The sequence below is a fragment of the Meriones unguiculatus genome, chromosome 16, assembly GCF_030254825.1.
Source record: "Meriones unguiculatus strain TT.TT164.6M chromosome 16, Bangor_MerUng_6.1, whole genome shotgun sequence".
NCBI classification, from domain to species: domain Eukaryota; kingdom Metazoa; phylum Chordata; class Mammalia; order Rodentia; family Muridae; genus Meriones; species Meriones unguiculatus.
Window position 1 is genome coordinate 35,003,694 of NC_083363.1, and position 18,060 is coordinate 35,021,753.

Here is an 18,060-nt window from a genome sequence, read left to right on the forward strand (position 1 = left end):
TACCATATCTTTATTCACATACACTATTTTCCTTCACCCTGAATCTTACTGTAGGGTTGAACCTTATGTCCCTACACTCTCCTACAGAAATTCAATGAATACACATCAGCGATCTATTGAAAAACACGTGTAGAAAGTAAAGCAGTTGGCCTTAGTGGTTCTGTGAATCGCCTCCTCCTGACTGCGCTAGGGATTCCACACGGCCTATGGTAGCATGCCACCCTAAGGACAAGATCGCATACAATTTATGCATTTACACCTTGGGCCGTGTCCACTACTTAGTAGTCAGTAAGTGTTACTGTGAAATGTAAGATATGATATCAGTCTATGATAATCTAATCTACTCCCATGGCTTCTAAAGAGCATGTGATTCAAAGTCTCCAATATTGTTATCCAGCTCCTGCTTGAAAAGAGAGAAACTGACTGGGGAATTGATGAACCAGAGAAGTATAGATGTAAATACCGTCACTATGAATGGTAGTCTCAGCAAAGGCTGGCTGAAGCAAAGCAGAGAGAACTGTTTACAGAAACCAACCACAGATACTGATGAGGAGATGGGATGGCATGGAGTGGATGCACCTAGTTTATCCCACTGGTCATTGAGAAGTGGACACAGAACCTTCTTTGTATTAATATGAGAGAACTGCCCCCTGCAAACCTCTCTGAAACATGGTGTTTCATAGTAGATAATATATGAAGAATTTTGTTTAAGTCTAAGTCCATATACTGTGGATGCAAAATAGAGTATATGGATTTAGAGTTATACAAAATTCTTCATATATTCTCTACTGTGGATGCAGACTAGAGTGTATTATAAAATACAGATGCATCCTTTGTGCCCAAAGCTACTCTCTCTAGAGACAAGCACAGATTTCACATACTGCATTAACATAAGGGTGTCTGTGTATGTATGTGTGCAAGTACATATGTATATATGCATACCTATATGTACATACAGTCATATCATATTTGGTTTATTTACTTGTATTTTAGACAAAAGTTCCATGTAATAATATATTATAATAAATCTGACTTTTTTATATAACTTCTCATTCATAGTTATTTTCCTTTTCAATTTTATTATGTTTAAATCCTCCACTTCAGATGCTTATAGTCAGTATGCTACATTTGTTTTTGTTTGTTTGTTTGTTTGTTTGTATGGATGGATAAATGCTTTTGGAATAGTGTTTACTTCATTCTAAACCCTAGCATTCAACAGGCAAGATTAGAGATCCCTATCTTGAAGCTAAGCTCTAGCATGCATCACCCTTTCCTGTAATTAAGTGGTCTACCCTTCAAAGTTCATTAAAAAAACTTCCTTCTGCCACAACTTTGTGTCACTTTCCCAGACATGACTCACTCCTAAATCCATGCCTCAGGATCTGATTTTGAGATCATACAATTCAACGAAATGGGTTCAACTCATGGCAGGAACTACCACTGGAGGCATCATCCTTACTGCCACACAGAGGGTGAGTGGCTTGGGACAGGCTGATGGCACAGTAGCTAGGGCTTCAAGACAAGGCATCTCTAGTCTTGCCTGTTGAATACTAGGGTTTAGAATGAAGTATAAACTATTATAAAAATCATTCGTTCATCCATACAAGAAACAAATGTTCCATACTGACCTTAAGCATCTGAAGTGGAGGATTTAAACTGCCCACCCAAGTCTGGCACTCTCCTTCAAGGCAGTGAAAGAAAACACATACTTTAATCACCATGAGCTGAGCATATGACTGAAATTTTGTCTTAAAGAAGAGATTTAAATGGCTGAATGTCTTCTCCTTGTTTCCTCCAGATAGCAACTTCATCCTGGCCAATGCCCAGGTGGCGAAGGGTTTCCCCATAGTCTACTGCTCTGATGGCTTCTGTGATCTGGCTGGATTTGCACGAACTGAAGTCATGCAGAAGAGTTGCAGTTGCAAGTTTTTGTTTGGGGTGGAGACCAATGAGCAGCTGATGCTTCAGATAGAAAAGTCCCTGGAGGAGAAGATAGAGTTCAAAGGAGAAATTATGTTCTATAAGAAGAATGGTGAGTTGTCTTGCTTTGGTGCCTACTGGAGGGATCACTAGCTGCTTTATGTCCACTCCAGCTGAACAGTATTTCACATGAATACAGTGTTTGGGCCTAGTTTCACCAATGACATGGATGATGCCTCTGTTTTTATCACTGACAGCATAAACCATATTTAACATTATATTTAGAATTAAAACTATCATATCAATATTTAGCTGAAGTAACATGTTTAAAAAAACCTCTCCGGCTTTCTTGGTGGGCTGGCTAGGTCGTCCCACCAGGGAGAAGTGATCAAGGAGCAGGCAACTGAGTGCATGTCAGAGACTGTCTCTTCTTCCCTTAATTAGGGACCTCACATGGAGACTGCTTTCTCTGCATAGACCCTTTCTCACTACTGTCTGAAAATTTAAAGACAAAATGAGACAAAGTAGAGTCAGTGCAGTACTCAAACTACCAGTGCGAGAAAAGTCAGCTCTTTTCCTCTGATGTACTTCTATGAGTCTTTTCTCAGTGAAAGAAGATCTAGAGCCGGGCATGGCATCTGGGGTGCTTACATCTCAGGTGAGAGCAGATGTTGCTGGCTTATGGGTCCTGCAATTGCCAGGAATCTAAAAGGTTGCACGCGGGACGAATGCTAAATGGAGGATTAGAGGAGGTTATCTTTTCCTCTCACTATCACAAGCCCGTTGGTTGTGGCCAAGTATGTAGATAGCAAACTAGGCAACATATTTCTAGTCTTTCTTTCTTTCTTTCTTTCTTTCTTTCTTTCTTTCTTTCTTTCTTTCTTTCTTTCTTTGTAGTCAGATAGATATGCAACTAAGATTTGGGGCAAAGACACATGAAAAGGACTGACTTACGTAATTTCTAGGGAAAGTCCCTTAAAGTGAAAGTATCTCCCGTGTATTTTCTCTTTTCATTTTGCTCGGGTACTATGAAAAGAACTGTCTTGACATGTAATCATGTAGTGAAGCCGTAACCCCTAATGGAATTCTGTTTTAAGGCATTAAAGAGTCAATTAAGATTTAATGAAACTGTAAGTGAGGCCTTAATCTAATCTGACTCCTCTTCGTCTAAGAAGTGGGAGAGGCAACAGGGCTGGGCACTCAGAAGGGAATGACCATTTGAGGACACTCTCGCTTAACGCTTGGGGACTTTGTTAGTGTTGACATCTGTCAGTAGGTTTTTGTTGTTGTTGTTGTTGTTGTTATTGTTCTGCGAGGCTTTCCCATGATCTGTGCAGCATCAGCAATGGCCTCCAAGCCTCAGTATTTAAGGGTACTGAAGTCAGTGTCAGGGAAAAAAAAAACCAACAACCAAACAGAAAAGTCACCCACCTTTAGAAGACAGTTGTCCTTGGAGGGCACTGTCTGATCATGCAGCTTTTGGACATAGTCATCTCGACCTGTTGGAAAACACCCCTCTAGAACAAGATGACCCAGTTCTTTGGCACTAGAACCGTGGTTCAGACCATTGTGTTTTTTTCAGCGACAACAGAGAAGGTCTACATAGCAAATATGATCAACTGAAAGGATTCTAGCTCTGTGTAATTATACCACAGTCAGTGAAAAGAAGCCAGAGATAAAAGACCATGGGAAAGTCACTGTGGCTGGAGACTGGCAGAGGACTGATAAAGCTGCTGTCACATGAAACAAAGGGAGAAACGACATCCTTTGTGCAAAATACCTGCTGACTACAGACTCATCCTTCCTCAGGACGATCCTTGCGTAGGTCACTCCAAGTCCATTTAGAGTCTTTCTTTTTATGCTTCTTCAAAAATTTCAGTGTTCTCCTACTGAGAAAGGCTTGCACCAAGGAGAAAAATCTAGGGGAAGAGCAAAGAGTGGAGGCTTTGGAGGTGGTGGAGGTCTAAAGTAGAAAGTACATGGCAGAGGCGCCATCTAAAATGCCTAGAAGATTTTCTGAATTTATTTTCTTAAGTATGCCTATAGCCTTGGACACATGTGAATGGAAATCAGTAATGGCACTAATTCTCGCTAAGCAATCACCCGAGCGCATTATCTGGCATTGTGAGCAACTAATTGACCTACTTATAGGTGATTGAGATTGCCACCTACACTGCGCAACTCATGCTGCATCAGAGACCTTTATTTGAACATCTGTCTCTTCATGCCACTGGAACTCTGAAAGTATATGTAGCAGAAACTGCCCCTTCCTCATAGCTTAGGGTCTGTAGTCTTGAGGACCATTTTCAGCTGGTACTTACTTAATGAATACCTCTAGAAAGAAAAGGAAATTTACTCATAGAGGAATTTATGGATACATGGAGCTATGTCTACATTTTTTAAAAAATGCTCACCCTCACTTAGAAAGACAAATGGGATGGACATTGGAAGTAGGAGAAAACAATTAACAGGATAGCAGCCTGCCACAGAGCGCCTCTGAAAGACTCTACCTAGCAGTGTATCAAAGCAGATTTTGAGACTCATAACCAAACCTTTGACAGAGTGCAGGGAATCATATGAAAGAAGGAGGAGTTAGTATGACCTGGAGAGGACAGGAGCTCCACAAGGACCAAATATATCTGGGCACAGGGGTTTTTTATGAGGCTGTATCTCCAACCAAGGACCATGTATGGATATAACCTAGAACCCCTGCTCGGATGAAGCCCATGGTAGCTCAGTCTCCAAGTGGGTACTCTAGTAAGAGGAACAGGGACTATTTCTGACATGAACTGAATGGCTGGCTCTTTGACTCCCATTCCCCGCCCCCCAGAGGGAGGAGCAGCCTTGGTAGGCCACAAAGGAGGACATTGCAGCCAGTCCTGAAGAAACCTGATAGGCTAGCGTCAGATGGAAGAGGAGGAGGACCTCCCCTATCAGTGGACTTGGAAAGGAGCAGGGAGGAGAAGAGGGAGGGAGGGTGGGATTAGGAGGGAATGAGGGAGCGGACTACAGCTGGGATACAAAGTTAATAAACTGTAATTAATATTAAAAAATAAAATAAAATAAAAAATGTTCATGACATAAAGGCTCTTTCTTCCCTTCTTCAAGGAGCATTCTTAATAAGCTCTGGAAATGCCTCCTTCCTAGCAGCTGTTGGCCCATTGACAGATGACTGATCAGATGATGCACTGGGCATTTATAACTCAGTTTTGTGTCTGGTGGTGCTCTCCAAATGACCGCTTTGCCTTTTAGGTAGTTCTCTCTCTCTCTCTCTCTGAGAGAGAGTTTTGTGCAGTTTTTCTTCCTCCTTTATGAGGGCACTGGTCAAAGCAGTCAGTGTTTATTCTCTACCATCTTCTTCCTTTCCAGTGTTAAAATAACTGATTTTTGTACCTATCCATCACTCAAAAATAAAGGAGAACTGGGAAAACAAACTTGTTCAATCCTTCATGCTATCACATTTTCAAAAAAAAAAAATAATAGAGTGTGTCCTTCATTTTGGTACAAACTCAACCTGAGTAGTAGCTTTTTTCCAGTCCCACTGGAATAATGAGAAAATCTGCTTTTGTCTTCCCACTTTCCAAAAAGCTGTCTAACCTGTTTTGCATGCTGTGACTGAGAATGTTTCTGGCTCTTCCTCAAAATCCTTCCACCCAAGTACAACAAGCTAAGATGGGAGCCACCTTAGGTACTTGACCCATTCCAGTTTCTCTGTAATCCTTCAATGCCAAAGCTTTGTGCTTTCTGTTACAGGTTATCCTAATTGAATCAACCAATCCCAGCCTCTGCCTGTTCCTATGAAAATGTATCTTATCTCTAAAGAAGATACATTTCTTCTCTCTACATTCCACAGATCAATAACACCACTTGCTTTCCCTGGGAAAAGAAAAGCATAGTAGCTAGAAATAGAAAATGTATCTTAGGACAAAGATTTAAGAAAGAAATTAATATTGTGCTTTGTAACCTTATCAGAACACTTTCATTATATCAGCCTGTTCTGGATCTCATTCCATCAAGTACTAAAAACTGGTTCTTGCTTCATCATTCTTAAACCTACAAGTCCAAGAACCAGTTGTCTAAAGGCTTGGCTTCTTCCAAGGGCTGTGAGAAAGTGTCTGCTTTGCATCTCCTCCTGCTTTGGTGGCTCTGTGGCTACCTTTGACATTGTTTGGCTTCAGGAAGCACGGCTGTTATCTCTGCCCTCCTTCTTGCACAGACAGGGCTTACCCAATATGAGTACCCCAGTTCTCCCTTGTGAATTTGTTTTCTTATATTAGTTACATGCATTTATTTATCATATGCATGCACATGAGCCATAGCACACATGTTTAAGTCCCAGACAACTTGTTGAAGTCCATGCTCGCCTTCTACCACGTGGGTCCTGGAGATCTAGCTCTGGTTGATCAGCTCAACACTGAGCCATTTCACGGACCCAGAGTTTCCCTTTTCACAGGGTCCTTAGTCCTAGTATTACGTCCTGCTTGAAAACTTCTTTAACTTGATTAGCTTTCTAAAGACCCCATCTTGAAATATGGTTATCTAATAGGTATTTTGAAATGAACTTCAAAACATACTTTTTTGAAGGGAAGCATATTAACCTAAAGTACTGAGTTAAATTCACATTAGATTAGGAGTTAAGTCACCTCCTCAGGATTATAAATTAGTAAATAAGACTACACAGAAGCACTCTTGCTCATTCCGAATTCTTTGCTCTTCTTGATCCTTGTGTTCTGTGCTAAATTGGAGATGGTACCTCATTCCAGGGCAATTAACGGATTTCTGAAATTGTCAGTGTCTTAAATGATACTCAAATAACCTATCAGACCTTCCAGCAGTAAAATGTTGGTTTTCAGTCATGTTAATGCCCAAAGTGGTGGTTTTTCACCGAGTTTCCAACAATATAAACCATCCTGTAATAGACAAGACTAAACTTCACTTTGTTCAGAATGTCTGCACATCCACTGACTCACAGTACTTACCACTGATCTAGCGTGACCATTTGGTAACTTCCACATCTGGAGATGGTGTCTGCAGTTGCCTGTGCGTTGACCCAGTTATTCCCGGCTTAGGGCTTAGAACATCTTCTGCCCTAGCTGGCCAGACTTCAGCATTTCTTGTTACTATAAATTAAATCTTTTTTTTTCCTTTTTTTTTTTTTTTTTTTGCTGAGATATTGTTCCTGAAACACATATGCAAATATTCCTAATGTAACACATCTAGACCAGCAAGCTTTATTGTCATGGTAATTTTTGTACTGCCTCCTTTCTTCCTCTTCCTCTTTCTTCTTTTCCCTTCCTAATCTTCTCTCTCTTCCTCCCTCCCTCCCCTTCTCTCTTTCACTTTTCCCATTCTCTCCTCCTTTTTGAGACAGAGTTTCACTGTAGAGCCCAGGCAGACTTCAAATCCACAATTCCCCTGCCTCAGCTTCCTGATTGCTGGGATTATAGACATGCCACACCCTTCCTGGATTTATACATTATTCCCTTGATCCTTCCGATATTTTCTCCTTTGACCTGTTAAACAACCTCAGTTTCTGACCACTGTTACATCATTTCTTTGAATGTTCTTGTGATAACACAACAGAAAAAAAAGCAATACAAGGGCAAAGGGCTTATTTCAGTTCACTTTTGAAGATGCAGTCACATTTCATGTGCATTCACCTGTGGATGGACACTTAGTGTTCTTTTTATTGACTGATGAGAATCAGGCTTCTGGGAACATGGGGGTGCAAATAAATATACTAGCAGGCAAGTCACTTCCTTTATGCATACACACAGAACAGCCTTCATGGGTCATCTGATCCAGATGGATTTCCAGCTTCTTAGGAACTGCTTCAGAACTGCTTTCCACAAAGGCTTCACTCACACCAATAGTGCACATGTTCCCAAAGCAATTCTAACACCTATGAGAAGAGGGGGCACTTCATAGTGGTTTCAATTTATAATTTCTCCAGTAACACGGCTGGAGCACCATCCATTTAAGTTTGCTTCCCATCTTTCAGTCGTATTATAGATCTTCTTGCTTTTGAGCTTTGGGAGTTGTCTATAGATCTTTCATATGATGTGTATTTTTCAAACAACTTTTCCAGCCTGGAGGGGGCCTGTTTTCCTTCTTAGTGGTTCCTTTTATTGCCTCAGTCTTACTGAGATATTATATTAAGGCCTGGATTTTGTATGCCTTATTGTGAAATTATGTTTTCAGTCATATATCTTTTATATCAGGCCTTTAGTCATTGGAGTAGATTTTTTGTGTGAGTAAATTTTTGTAAAATAAAATAATGCTCAACTTCATTGTTTTAAATATAGAAATCCAATTTTTCTCATCATTATTTGTTGAGCAGACAGAGAACTTGTGCCTTGTTCTTCTTGGAGAGCTTGCTGAAAATTAGTTGACTACACATTTGGCTTCATTTCCTGCCTCTGTATTTTGTTCCAACCTACTTTTTGTCTCTTTTCATGACAGCACCATATTGCTTTTCATGCTATGGCTTTCTGATATAAAGCAGGTGGCGTAATACCTCAAACATTTCAACACTATTGTGGCTTTGTTCTTCATAATTACCTTAACAATTTTTGCTCTTTCATCTTTTTATCTAATTTTTAGGATTGGCTTTTTTATCTCTTTGAAGAATGCTGTTGGAATGCCCAAGTAATTGCATCAGATGTACATATCACATTTCAAAAAATGGACACTTCAACAATGTTGATTTTCCAGGTTATACAAATGGGATGTGTTTGCATTCATGTGTGTCCTCTTTAGATTAGTTTATCAATGTCTTAATGTTTTCAGAGCACAGGTCTCTCTATTTCATGACTTTCCTTCCCTCTGACACTAAGTTTATGCAAAAGACTGTTGAGTGAGTTTTTATTCTCAGTTATTCAATATGACACTGTGACAGATTTCTAGAATATTTCATTATTCCCTGTAGGTATTTTAGACTTGGAGTTCAATATAGGAAAGCAGGAAAATGAAGTTTCAGAATGTCAAAGTATCTTCAAAGTTAACGTTTTGAAAACACAGTATGTATAGCTTCTCAGTTTGACAACTGAAATGGGTTTTTAGCTAGTGCTATGTAAGAGCCAACGTTCAGAGCAAAGTGTACTGTGCTCACGTGTGCACACAGTATGTGAACCGCAAGAGTGCACTCTTCACGGGAAAACATAGTTTCCAGACACAACTGATGTGGCTTGGAGGCTTCTCAGCATGGTCATAATTTACAGCTTTGTTAAAATACCACATTTAAGGACCAGTAAGCCATCTGGGACTGTCCTTCAAGAAGAGATGGAGAAACCAGTCCTGATGACAGTAAACAAAGGATACTTTAAGAGCGAGGAACCTCAAGATGGAAAATGCCTTCCAAGCAAGACAGGGTGGTTTGCCCACCTGAACCAGGAGAAAGAAGCAGACAGGCTGATTGTGATGAATACCAGAACAAGGTCATTTGCCTAGAGACACCTGTGGCATCACCAACCATAGCACTCGGGCAGCCTTCAGGACAACATGCTTAGATTTGCGCATGGCTAGAACCAAGAAGACTAGGCTGCGGAGAGGTTTATTCCATTGACATTTGGAGCTGTTTCTGATATTTTCTAAGGAGTTTGGCTGCCCTGGAAAAAACAACAACAAACAAACCTGTGAAAATGAGATTTTGAAAGTATTGCAAAAATCTGTGAAAGTGTTACAGCTCAGACTGATTAAAAGAAAAGGCAGTCTATGCAATGCCCCAGGTATCCATTGCTGGGTAATATCCCATTTGCAGTTTGGTTGCTTAAAATATCTATTATCATCTCTTGCAATTTTGTGAGTCAGGACTTTGGGCTGGTGTGGGAAGTTGCTTTTTTCTATATGGAGCTAGTAGAGATGTTACTGTCTGGGGGTCTTGATTAAGTTTATTTTCTCTGCCAGTTAAAGAATTAAAAGGCAGAAGAATCTTGAGCACAACTGGTAGGAGCAAGGAGGACCTCAGGCACTACAGATCGCATCAGCTGGGAAAGCAAAACTGTTATTAGGAGAGAGGAAACAGGGAGACAGCAGTGGATGACCTGGGAGCCCCCAAAACACTCCATTTTTGAATGCTTGGGGTTTTACGGTACCTTGATGGGTCTTTGTCCCCCAATTTAATGTTTCCAGTGTGAACAAAGACAGGGAGCATTATAAGCCTACACCTCAGGGGTAATCATGTCATGACCAGGCCTTGATTTTGTTGGGCAGGTCTACCTGCAAGGAAAGAGATGTCCTATGTGTAGGAGAAAATGGCTGCCAGGCCTTAAGACCTTAGCCTCCAGTCACAGTGGAAGGAAAGAAGCTTGAGTTTACAGTCTTTATTTGGGTTTGTGCCCCTGCTCCCCATGGATCACCTATCAAGGATCTAGCTATCTGACTCCTAGACTTCCAGACCAGCCATGTGAAATGCCTTTGGGTAAAGTTTTTCTGGGCCCTACAAGCTGGCATTCTCAAGGACAAACATGTTGTTCTTTATGTTTTGGTTTAAGATACCTATTTTGTAGGCTTTGGTTTTCTATATTCATTTGACATTGTTCCATCATCAGCCCTATAGCTTCTAACCTGATTTGGCTTCCTAAGTACTAGGATTGTGAGACTTTATCATCAAACCTGACTAGCTAAACTATTTTGAAATGTTTTTCAGTGTATCTTTCCAGGTTTGGTAGGAGATTAGTGTTTTTATATTCTCTCTTATGCTTTTTGCATCCCATGGTGAATTTCAGAGATGCAAATAGAGTAAACTTCAAAGTGTTTGTAGCAGGTTGACAAAGAGTTCAGAGAGCACACTTGTATGAGGCTACATGTATGTGGGACTTGTAGGGTAAAAAGTCCCACCTCAATTCTAGGGCTTAAAATCCCACGATCCCTGAGCTTGATATCCCACCAATCTCACCAATCCTACCAATCTCCACCCTGGAAAACTTTACCTTCAAGAAACCCTGAATAAAGACTGCTTCATACTCAGGTGTCTTCTTCTTTCCTGAGCAGACACTCTCCTGTGTTTTTCCCTATAAATCTCTTGTGTGAGGTTTGTTGTGCCTTATGACTTTGTCTGTTTCTTGGATCCCAACTGCCAGGATAACTTCCCCTCAGAGCCGTAAAACTTTGTTGGTGTTGTGACTTGGATAGGCTTTTCTGGTGCCTGTGCTCTCCCTCAGGGTCTGTGCTGCACTGGGGCCCTATCCCTCATCTCCAGTCCACATGTGACAGGTTCACCTTCTTATCCACCAGTGGTAACTTAATTTGGTAAGTTTCCTTGTTGGGTTGGGCAGAGGTACCCCAGACACCGTCTTTAAGGCCGCAGCTTGTCTTCTTCACCTGACCAAGTTCCCCAACCCTTGGAGCTTCAATCATGCAGTTTTGTTAGGCCCAATTGGGCTGTTGTTCTCCCTCCCTGCTCTCTCCTCCCAACATCTCTTCAGAATTGTCCATATTCTTCCTCACTTTCTGGCCTCCATGAACTCCCAATTAATCGAGGCCTTCCTTGCTTTTGCAACCTTATTCTTGATGCTCTCTCATGAACCCCTTGCCTTCTGGCCTTCATGAAAAACCTGGTACCAGGTGCCAACTCTCTCCTCAGGCTTAGCTGGGCTAAGCCCTGGGCCCTGATTGAGTGTGCTGATGATCCACTGAATGGGTTGTGTCTTCCTCCTGTCCTCCCTGAGTCCTGGAGATGTCCTTGACTGCAGGCAACAGTGACTGTTTTCTTCCTTGACTCCTTTCTCCTTTCCTTGCCTTACTGTTCCCATGGGAACAGTATCTTCCTTATAATTTCATTCCCCTTTGGGATGCCTCTTCGAAGTCCTCCAGCCTCTCTGGCTGGCACCCAACTGGAAGAACTCTAAACTTGTTTGCTTCTGCAATCAAATTTTGCCTCAATATCCCTTAGATAACCAATCCAAAGGGCTGCCTAATGGCACCTTACATCCTAATATTATTTGGGAACTTCATGAATACTGTGAGCAATCAGGGAAATAAAGAGAGATTCCTCATTCCTTATGTTTAAGTTTTCCCTTTTTTTCCAAATCCAAGCCCTGTTTGTTTTTGTCTGGTCTTCAACAAACCCCAACTCCAACACACTGTATAAATGTCAGGTCTTTTAAGTTACACTTGATGGGTCTGTAAGTTTGTTGCAAAGTGGAAACTGGGATCTAACAGGAGGGAAAGAAAGCAAAGGAGTAGTTCAGCTGCAGCTGCATACACCTGGCACACGCTCCGCTAGACGGTGCCTCCCTCAGCTCCCATTGTCCTCTGTCTGTAGCCAGGGCTAAAAATTCTAATCTCTAAGCCGTCTTTTTACATAGCTTTCTAGATTCAGTTTTACAGGGATTCAGCTGTCTTTTAGGTATGAGTGGCATTCGACTATTGTTTTATGCTGTCTCACTTCAAGTAAAAGTTGACTCTGGAGTGGGGGGTATGCCTCCCCCTCCTCTAGAGTCAAACAAACTTGTTCAAAGGTTTCCAAAATCTGTCCTATATCAGGAGAGCCACCTGACTATGAGACAGAGAAAGGAGAGCAAAAGGACAAAAGAATAAACTATTCCTAATGAGGAGTACTCATTGCACACTCTTTTTGTTTTGGGTTTAATCCTTTAAAATGTTTCCAATGTATAGATTTTATCTAAAGATTTGTAAGACTATTGTGTCAAGTTTCTGGATATCAAGATTTGTAAATACATATTGGGTATGATTAAAAAATCCGTAAAATCTATAACAAAAAGCTTAACTTAAAACTTAAAAAATAATGGTTAATAGTTAAAAATTAATACACAGGCAATATTAAAGAAAACGTATGGCTTGTCACCATCTTCGCTGCTATCTCTCCATTGGGATGGAGGCAGCCATGTGGCTGACAGCCATATTTGCTAGGTTTGGAAAAGATGTATCTCACCATGTGACCTCACTTCCATCTTGATGAAAACTGTTAAGCCAAACAAGGGGGTGAGGAAACAACACAACTCCTCCTAGCTATAAAGCCCAAACCAGGTGATCACTCTATTATTTCCAATCATGCTGTAACGAGCCTCCTCCTTATTGACCTTAACCCATTCCTTCTCTCCCTCTCAGGTCTTTTCAGTATCCCTTTCTCCTTCTTCAGCAACAGGCTGCCAAAATCAACCCTCTCAGGTGCCACTTTCAACCATCTGGCGGCCCTTAGTCCTCCTTCTACTTTCTCCTGCCCTCCCATGGGACCCCTTCCCTCCCCCTGCTCATATTCAACTGGTTACTATTCTTCCAATGTGGAATGTTGATGCGTTGTACTGCTTGGTCAGGGTACAAGCACCCTCCCCATTCAGTGAACGCTCAAAAATAGCAAAGGACCTATGCTTCTAATTCTCCCATCTTTATTAAAGCACTTCAATATATTACCAATCTTAACAACCTTACTTTCCATGTCATTTATATGACCTTCTCCCCAAGTAGCACTGTCTTTCCATGACTTTTGATGAGGTTTCTGTGACTTTCTCTCTGAGGAATGCAGGCAATTCTGGCAACAGGCTAGAGCACATGCAGATGAAGTCCGGGCAACTTGCCTTTGACCTGTTTCTGTAAGACTCCCCCTACAGCACTACTTCTTTTCCTAGAGTTTCTATGATATTAGGGCAAATGTAAATATCTATAGAAGGAGTCCCTGATATCACAGGCAGAAATCCTAATGGTGACCTTCAATGTGTACCATGGGAGAGATGAAAAAGTTCTGAAAACAAAATTACCCGATGTTAGCTATGGCCAGTGGAAAGAGCATTCCATTAGCCATAGAAAGTTCCCAGGCTTTCTATCTTTCTGTCTAACTTTCAAAACCCAAGGACCTCCAGAGCCAAGCCTCAAATGTTTTTGGGAGGGTCACTGGGCCTGGGTTTGCTGGAGCTCATATATCACCTCAGTTATGTCTAAGGTGTCATCAAGGGGACATTGTGCTGTCAGTCCCCTCCCCATGTCCCTCGGGGTCTGAGCACATCAAGCCTAGCTTGCCCTCCAGCCTACTTCCTAGGTCTAACCATGGAAACTGAGAATCCAGGGCTTCCTTGGCCAGACCACTGCCATTTGTGACAGGATGCCTCAAGTAGTCAAAATAGCACCAAGAAGCTCAAGCTCCTTGCTTTTTCCAGCAAGGCCACACCTCCTAACAGTGCCACTCCCTATGGGCCAATCTCCACCAGGCCCATCTACCTGGTTTTGATGGTGTTTCAGGGCCCCGCCTCTTCTTGTTCCATGATGGTTGGGGTAGGGGTACAGTCTTACTAGCCTCACCAAACCCTAGCACTTAGCTGTATCTCTAGGTGCTTCCTCCTTACACACAAAAGTAATACTGTCTGGTTAGGGTTTCTGTTGCTGTGGAGAGACATCATGACCATGTCAAATTCTTTTCCTATCTATCTATCTATCTATCTATCTATCTATCCATCCATCCACTTCACAGGCTGATCCCAGCCCCTTCCCTCCTCTCCTCCTAGTCCTGCCCTCATGGCCTCCTCCCCTTATTACCCCAAGGGTACCCAAGGGGTGCCAACCCACCTTCAAGTCTCAGCAGGGCTAAGCGCATCCCCTGGCAACTCTTATAAAGAAAAATATTTAATTGGGACTGTCTTACCATTCGGATGTTTAGTCCATTATCATCATGACAAAAAGCATGGCAGCATGCAGGCAGGCATGGTATTGGAAAAAGGGCTGCTGAGATTTCTTTATCCAGATTGTCAGCCAGCAAGGCCACCCTTACCCCAACAAGGCCACACCTCCTAATAGTGCCACTGTCTACAGGCTAAGCAGTCAAACACATGAATCTTTTCAGGTTATTCATATTCAAATCACCACAAAATACTAACCTGTCATGTCCTCTTGTTGGAAAGGGACCTCCTACCCAATGTGGGAGCATCTATTTTCTTCACTATTCCAATTTGTTTCTCCCCAGGCTCATTGGCCATTTCCCATCTCCATCTATTCCAAACTATACCTTCTGACTCATCTTCCTTTTCACTGGCCTCTCAGGTGAATACTTGAGTATGAGAACCCAAAATCTCTCTATAGCCAAACATCATTTCCATTTTGTTATCTAATTATAAAACTCTACAAAATGTCACTCAGGCCCAATATCCACTCTCTCTGCAAGCCTCAGGGGACTTAAGCCTTTTATTTCTGGCCTCTTAAGAAAAGGCCTTCTACACATCTCCCTTTAACATCCTCATACTCAAATAACCTAGTGGAACCTACCTCTTGCTTCAGGGTCTCTGACTTCTTATTATCTCGTTCCTATCTTCCCCATATACTCCAAACCCTATACTCTCCTTCCTACCATCCCATTAGGGACCTCTCTCTCTCTCTTTCTCTCCCTCTCTCTCTCTCTGTCTCTCCTAAGATCTCAGGATACATTCTTTTCTATTCCCCTGGCCTCTCAGTGGCAAAATATCTTTACCTTTACTTAAACTGATCCAGAAATTCAATATCTTTTTCAACTCATTTGGACTGTCCAACAGGTTTTGACCTGTGAATCCAAGCTTACACAACATGTAGATGTTTTTCTCTGTAGTCCATCCCTGCAAATTAGCCAAGCTCACACCTCTACTCCACTAAATTTTCTGTCTGTGGATATACGGTCTCACCCTCTAAGGTCTAGGTGTTCACCCCTCAGGTTACTTACACAAGACTACTCAAAAACACAAGGCTATTATTGTTGATATAAAACACTAATTCAGTTACTCACAGACCCAACCATCAAGGATGAAACTCTATTCTTCCTAGAAATGGTTGGTTTCTTTAGCTCTTGTATCCCCTCTTTTTTCCATCTTGCTCACCCCCTATATAAAGTTGCCTTTGGCCCCTCACACAAACCCTACCTTGTACCCATTACAAAGCTCCTTTGTAAGCTTCAGCAGGCCCTTATCCAGACCTCAGCCCTATATATTCCAGGTTTGACTTGCCCCTTCTCACTCTATGTCACAGAGAAGAAGCGATACGTCCTCAGTGTCCTGAGTCACCAACTTGGACCTTTCTTTGCTCCCACCACACACTTAACCAAAAAAAAAAAAAAAGAAAAGGACTGTATAATCCAAGGATGGGAAGACCTCTGCATTCTCTGGTCTCAGCTGACTTCTTATATGCAAATGAAAGAAGTTAACCTTCAGGTCACCTATTACTGTTATCTCTTCCCACCACCTATCTCACTTTCTAACATACAAGGGTCTCCAGACACTACCCCATTCCCAAGAGTTCTGTCTTCAGATCGCATTGCTAAAAGATGCCACACTTAACTCTCAGCCATGCCCACCTCCTAACATTTGAAATCTCGTCACCCAACCCATCTCAACATATCCTCAACCTCACTCTTGCACTGAGACCTTAAAAAAGATATCACTTCATTTTACACATATACCCAAGGGAACACTACCTCAGGCCACCTATACTTTGTACATAGATGGCAGCTACCTCTTATTAAAGGAAGAACAAAAAGTGGGTACACTATTGTTTTAGATACTATGGTAGCTGAAGCACAGTCCCTTCCAGCTGCACCACAAGCACACAATCTGAACTAACGGCTCTTATCTATGTCCTTTAATTAGTGAAGGGACAATCCCTAAACCTTTATACAGACTCCAAATATGCCTTCCATATTCTCCTGTCACAGACATCTGGAGGGAATGTGGACTACTAGCAACAAAGGGAGGGTCAATAGCCAACTCAGACCAAATTATGAACACAATAAAGTCCTGTCATCTTCCCATGGCCTTGGGCATTATCCATAGCCAGTAACACTAACAGACAATTTCATTATCTTCAAGAGAAAAAGCCAAGCTGATGAGTCAGCTAGAGCCGTGGTTCTCCAGGGCCTGGATCCCTCTTACACACCATAAGACACTTTTATTTTACAACTCACATATCATTTTTATTGCCAGATACTAGACAAATTTTATCTTATCTGCACCAGATCTTTTCACTGTAATAGCAAGGCTTTGTCTTACTTTATTAAAACTTATTTACAGCCTACCTCTGAGGATCTATCCATTCTAAAGTCTATCACTACTCCTTGTAAAATATGTCAAACTTAGGAGTCTCACTTTGCTCACTCATTGAATGAGGGGATCCCTCCCGGAGGTGGACTGGTAGCTCAACTTCACCTACATGCCCACAATTAGACATTCCAAATACCTTTCTGTCCTGGTAGAGACATTCTCAGGATGGGTAAAGGATTTTTCTACCACTAATAAATGATCACAGTTTCGAATCTCCTTTACAGGGAGATTGTTCCTGTTTTGAAGTTCCAAACTCCCTTCAATCAGTGGCCCTGAATTTACCTCTCAAATCTCTGAAACTTTAGCAAATGCCTTTAATATCCCTGGAGTTTCCATATCTTCTACCACCTCCAGTCCTCAGTCAAGGTAAAGTGAACCAATCACTCTTTCAAAAATATCAAACTCTCCCAAGAACTTCATACCAGTTGGATAAAACTCCTGCCGTTGGCTCTTTTGAAACTGAGGGCCCTACAAAAGAAACCTCTTTCCATTTCCCTTTTGAGTTCATGTATAGATGACCAATTCTGCCTCCTGGCCTCACATCTCATCTGTCACCTCTTCCTGACCATCTTCTTACCCCCTTGCTATACCGTCTTCATGGTTCACTCATCACTACTTGCCTCAACTTCGTCCTGATCCCTTTATCTCCCCAATTAATACCAGGAAATTTGCCCTCCTCTCTCCTCCCAATCACAGTCCTTCTCTTTCTCCTAAACATACTGGCTTCTTCAGCATCATCCTTACTGCCCCAACCACTGCAAAGCACAATGGTCTTCCTCAGTGGATTCATTTTTCTCATCTCAAGCCCTTTATATCATCATCTTCAGATAATCATCATTTTACATTTTGACCTCTCTACCTTTCCTTTTTCTATCTCCTCTTCATCGTTTTGGTAGCAGAATTCCCACAAGGAAATTTGAGGCTCAAGAAACATGTACTCAACAATTCACTCAGACCGCTTGTATTGTAGACTCTGGAGACTGCTTGGTGATGGGTTGTCAGCAGAAGATACTTAACCCAGTAACAACCACATACTGTTCTATCACACCTGACCCCTTTGCTTGGTTTCTCTATGACCAAACTAGAGATTACTGTCAACATTGGCCATTGGCCAGAGACTTACAGAAGCTGC

General features: G+C 41.8%; 1 protein-coding gene across 1 annotated transcript in view; it reads left to right on the forward strand.

The window, feature by feature from the left end:
* Positions 1 to 18,060, forward strand: part of Kcnh8 (potassium voltage-gated channel subfamily H member 8) — a 410,173-nt gene that overhangs the window by 131,479 nt on the left and 260,634 nt on the right. The window contains exon 2 of the mRNA XM_060369655.1: positions 1,799 to 2,032. Within this exon, the coding sequence (XP_060225638.1) occupies positions 1,799 to 2,032 (234 nt within the window). The remainder of the gene's footprint in view (positions 1 to 1,798; positions 2,033 to 18,060) is intronic.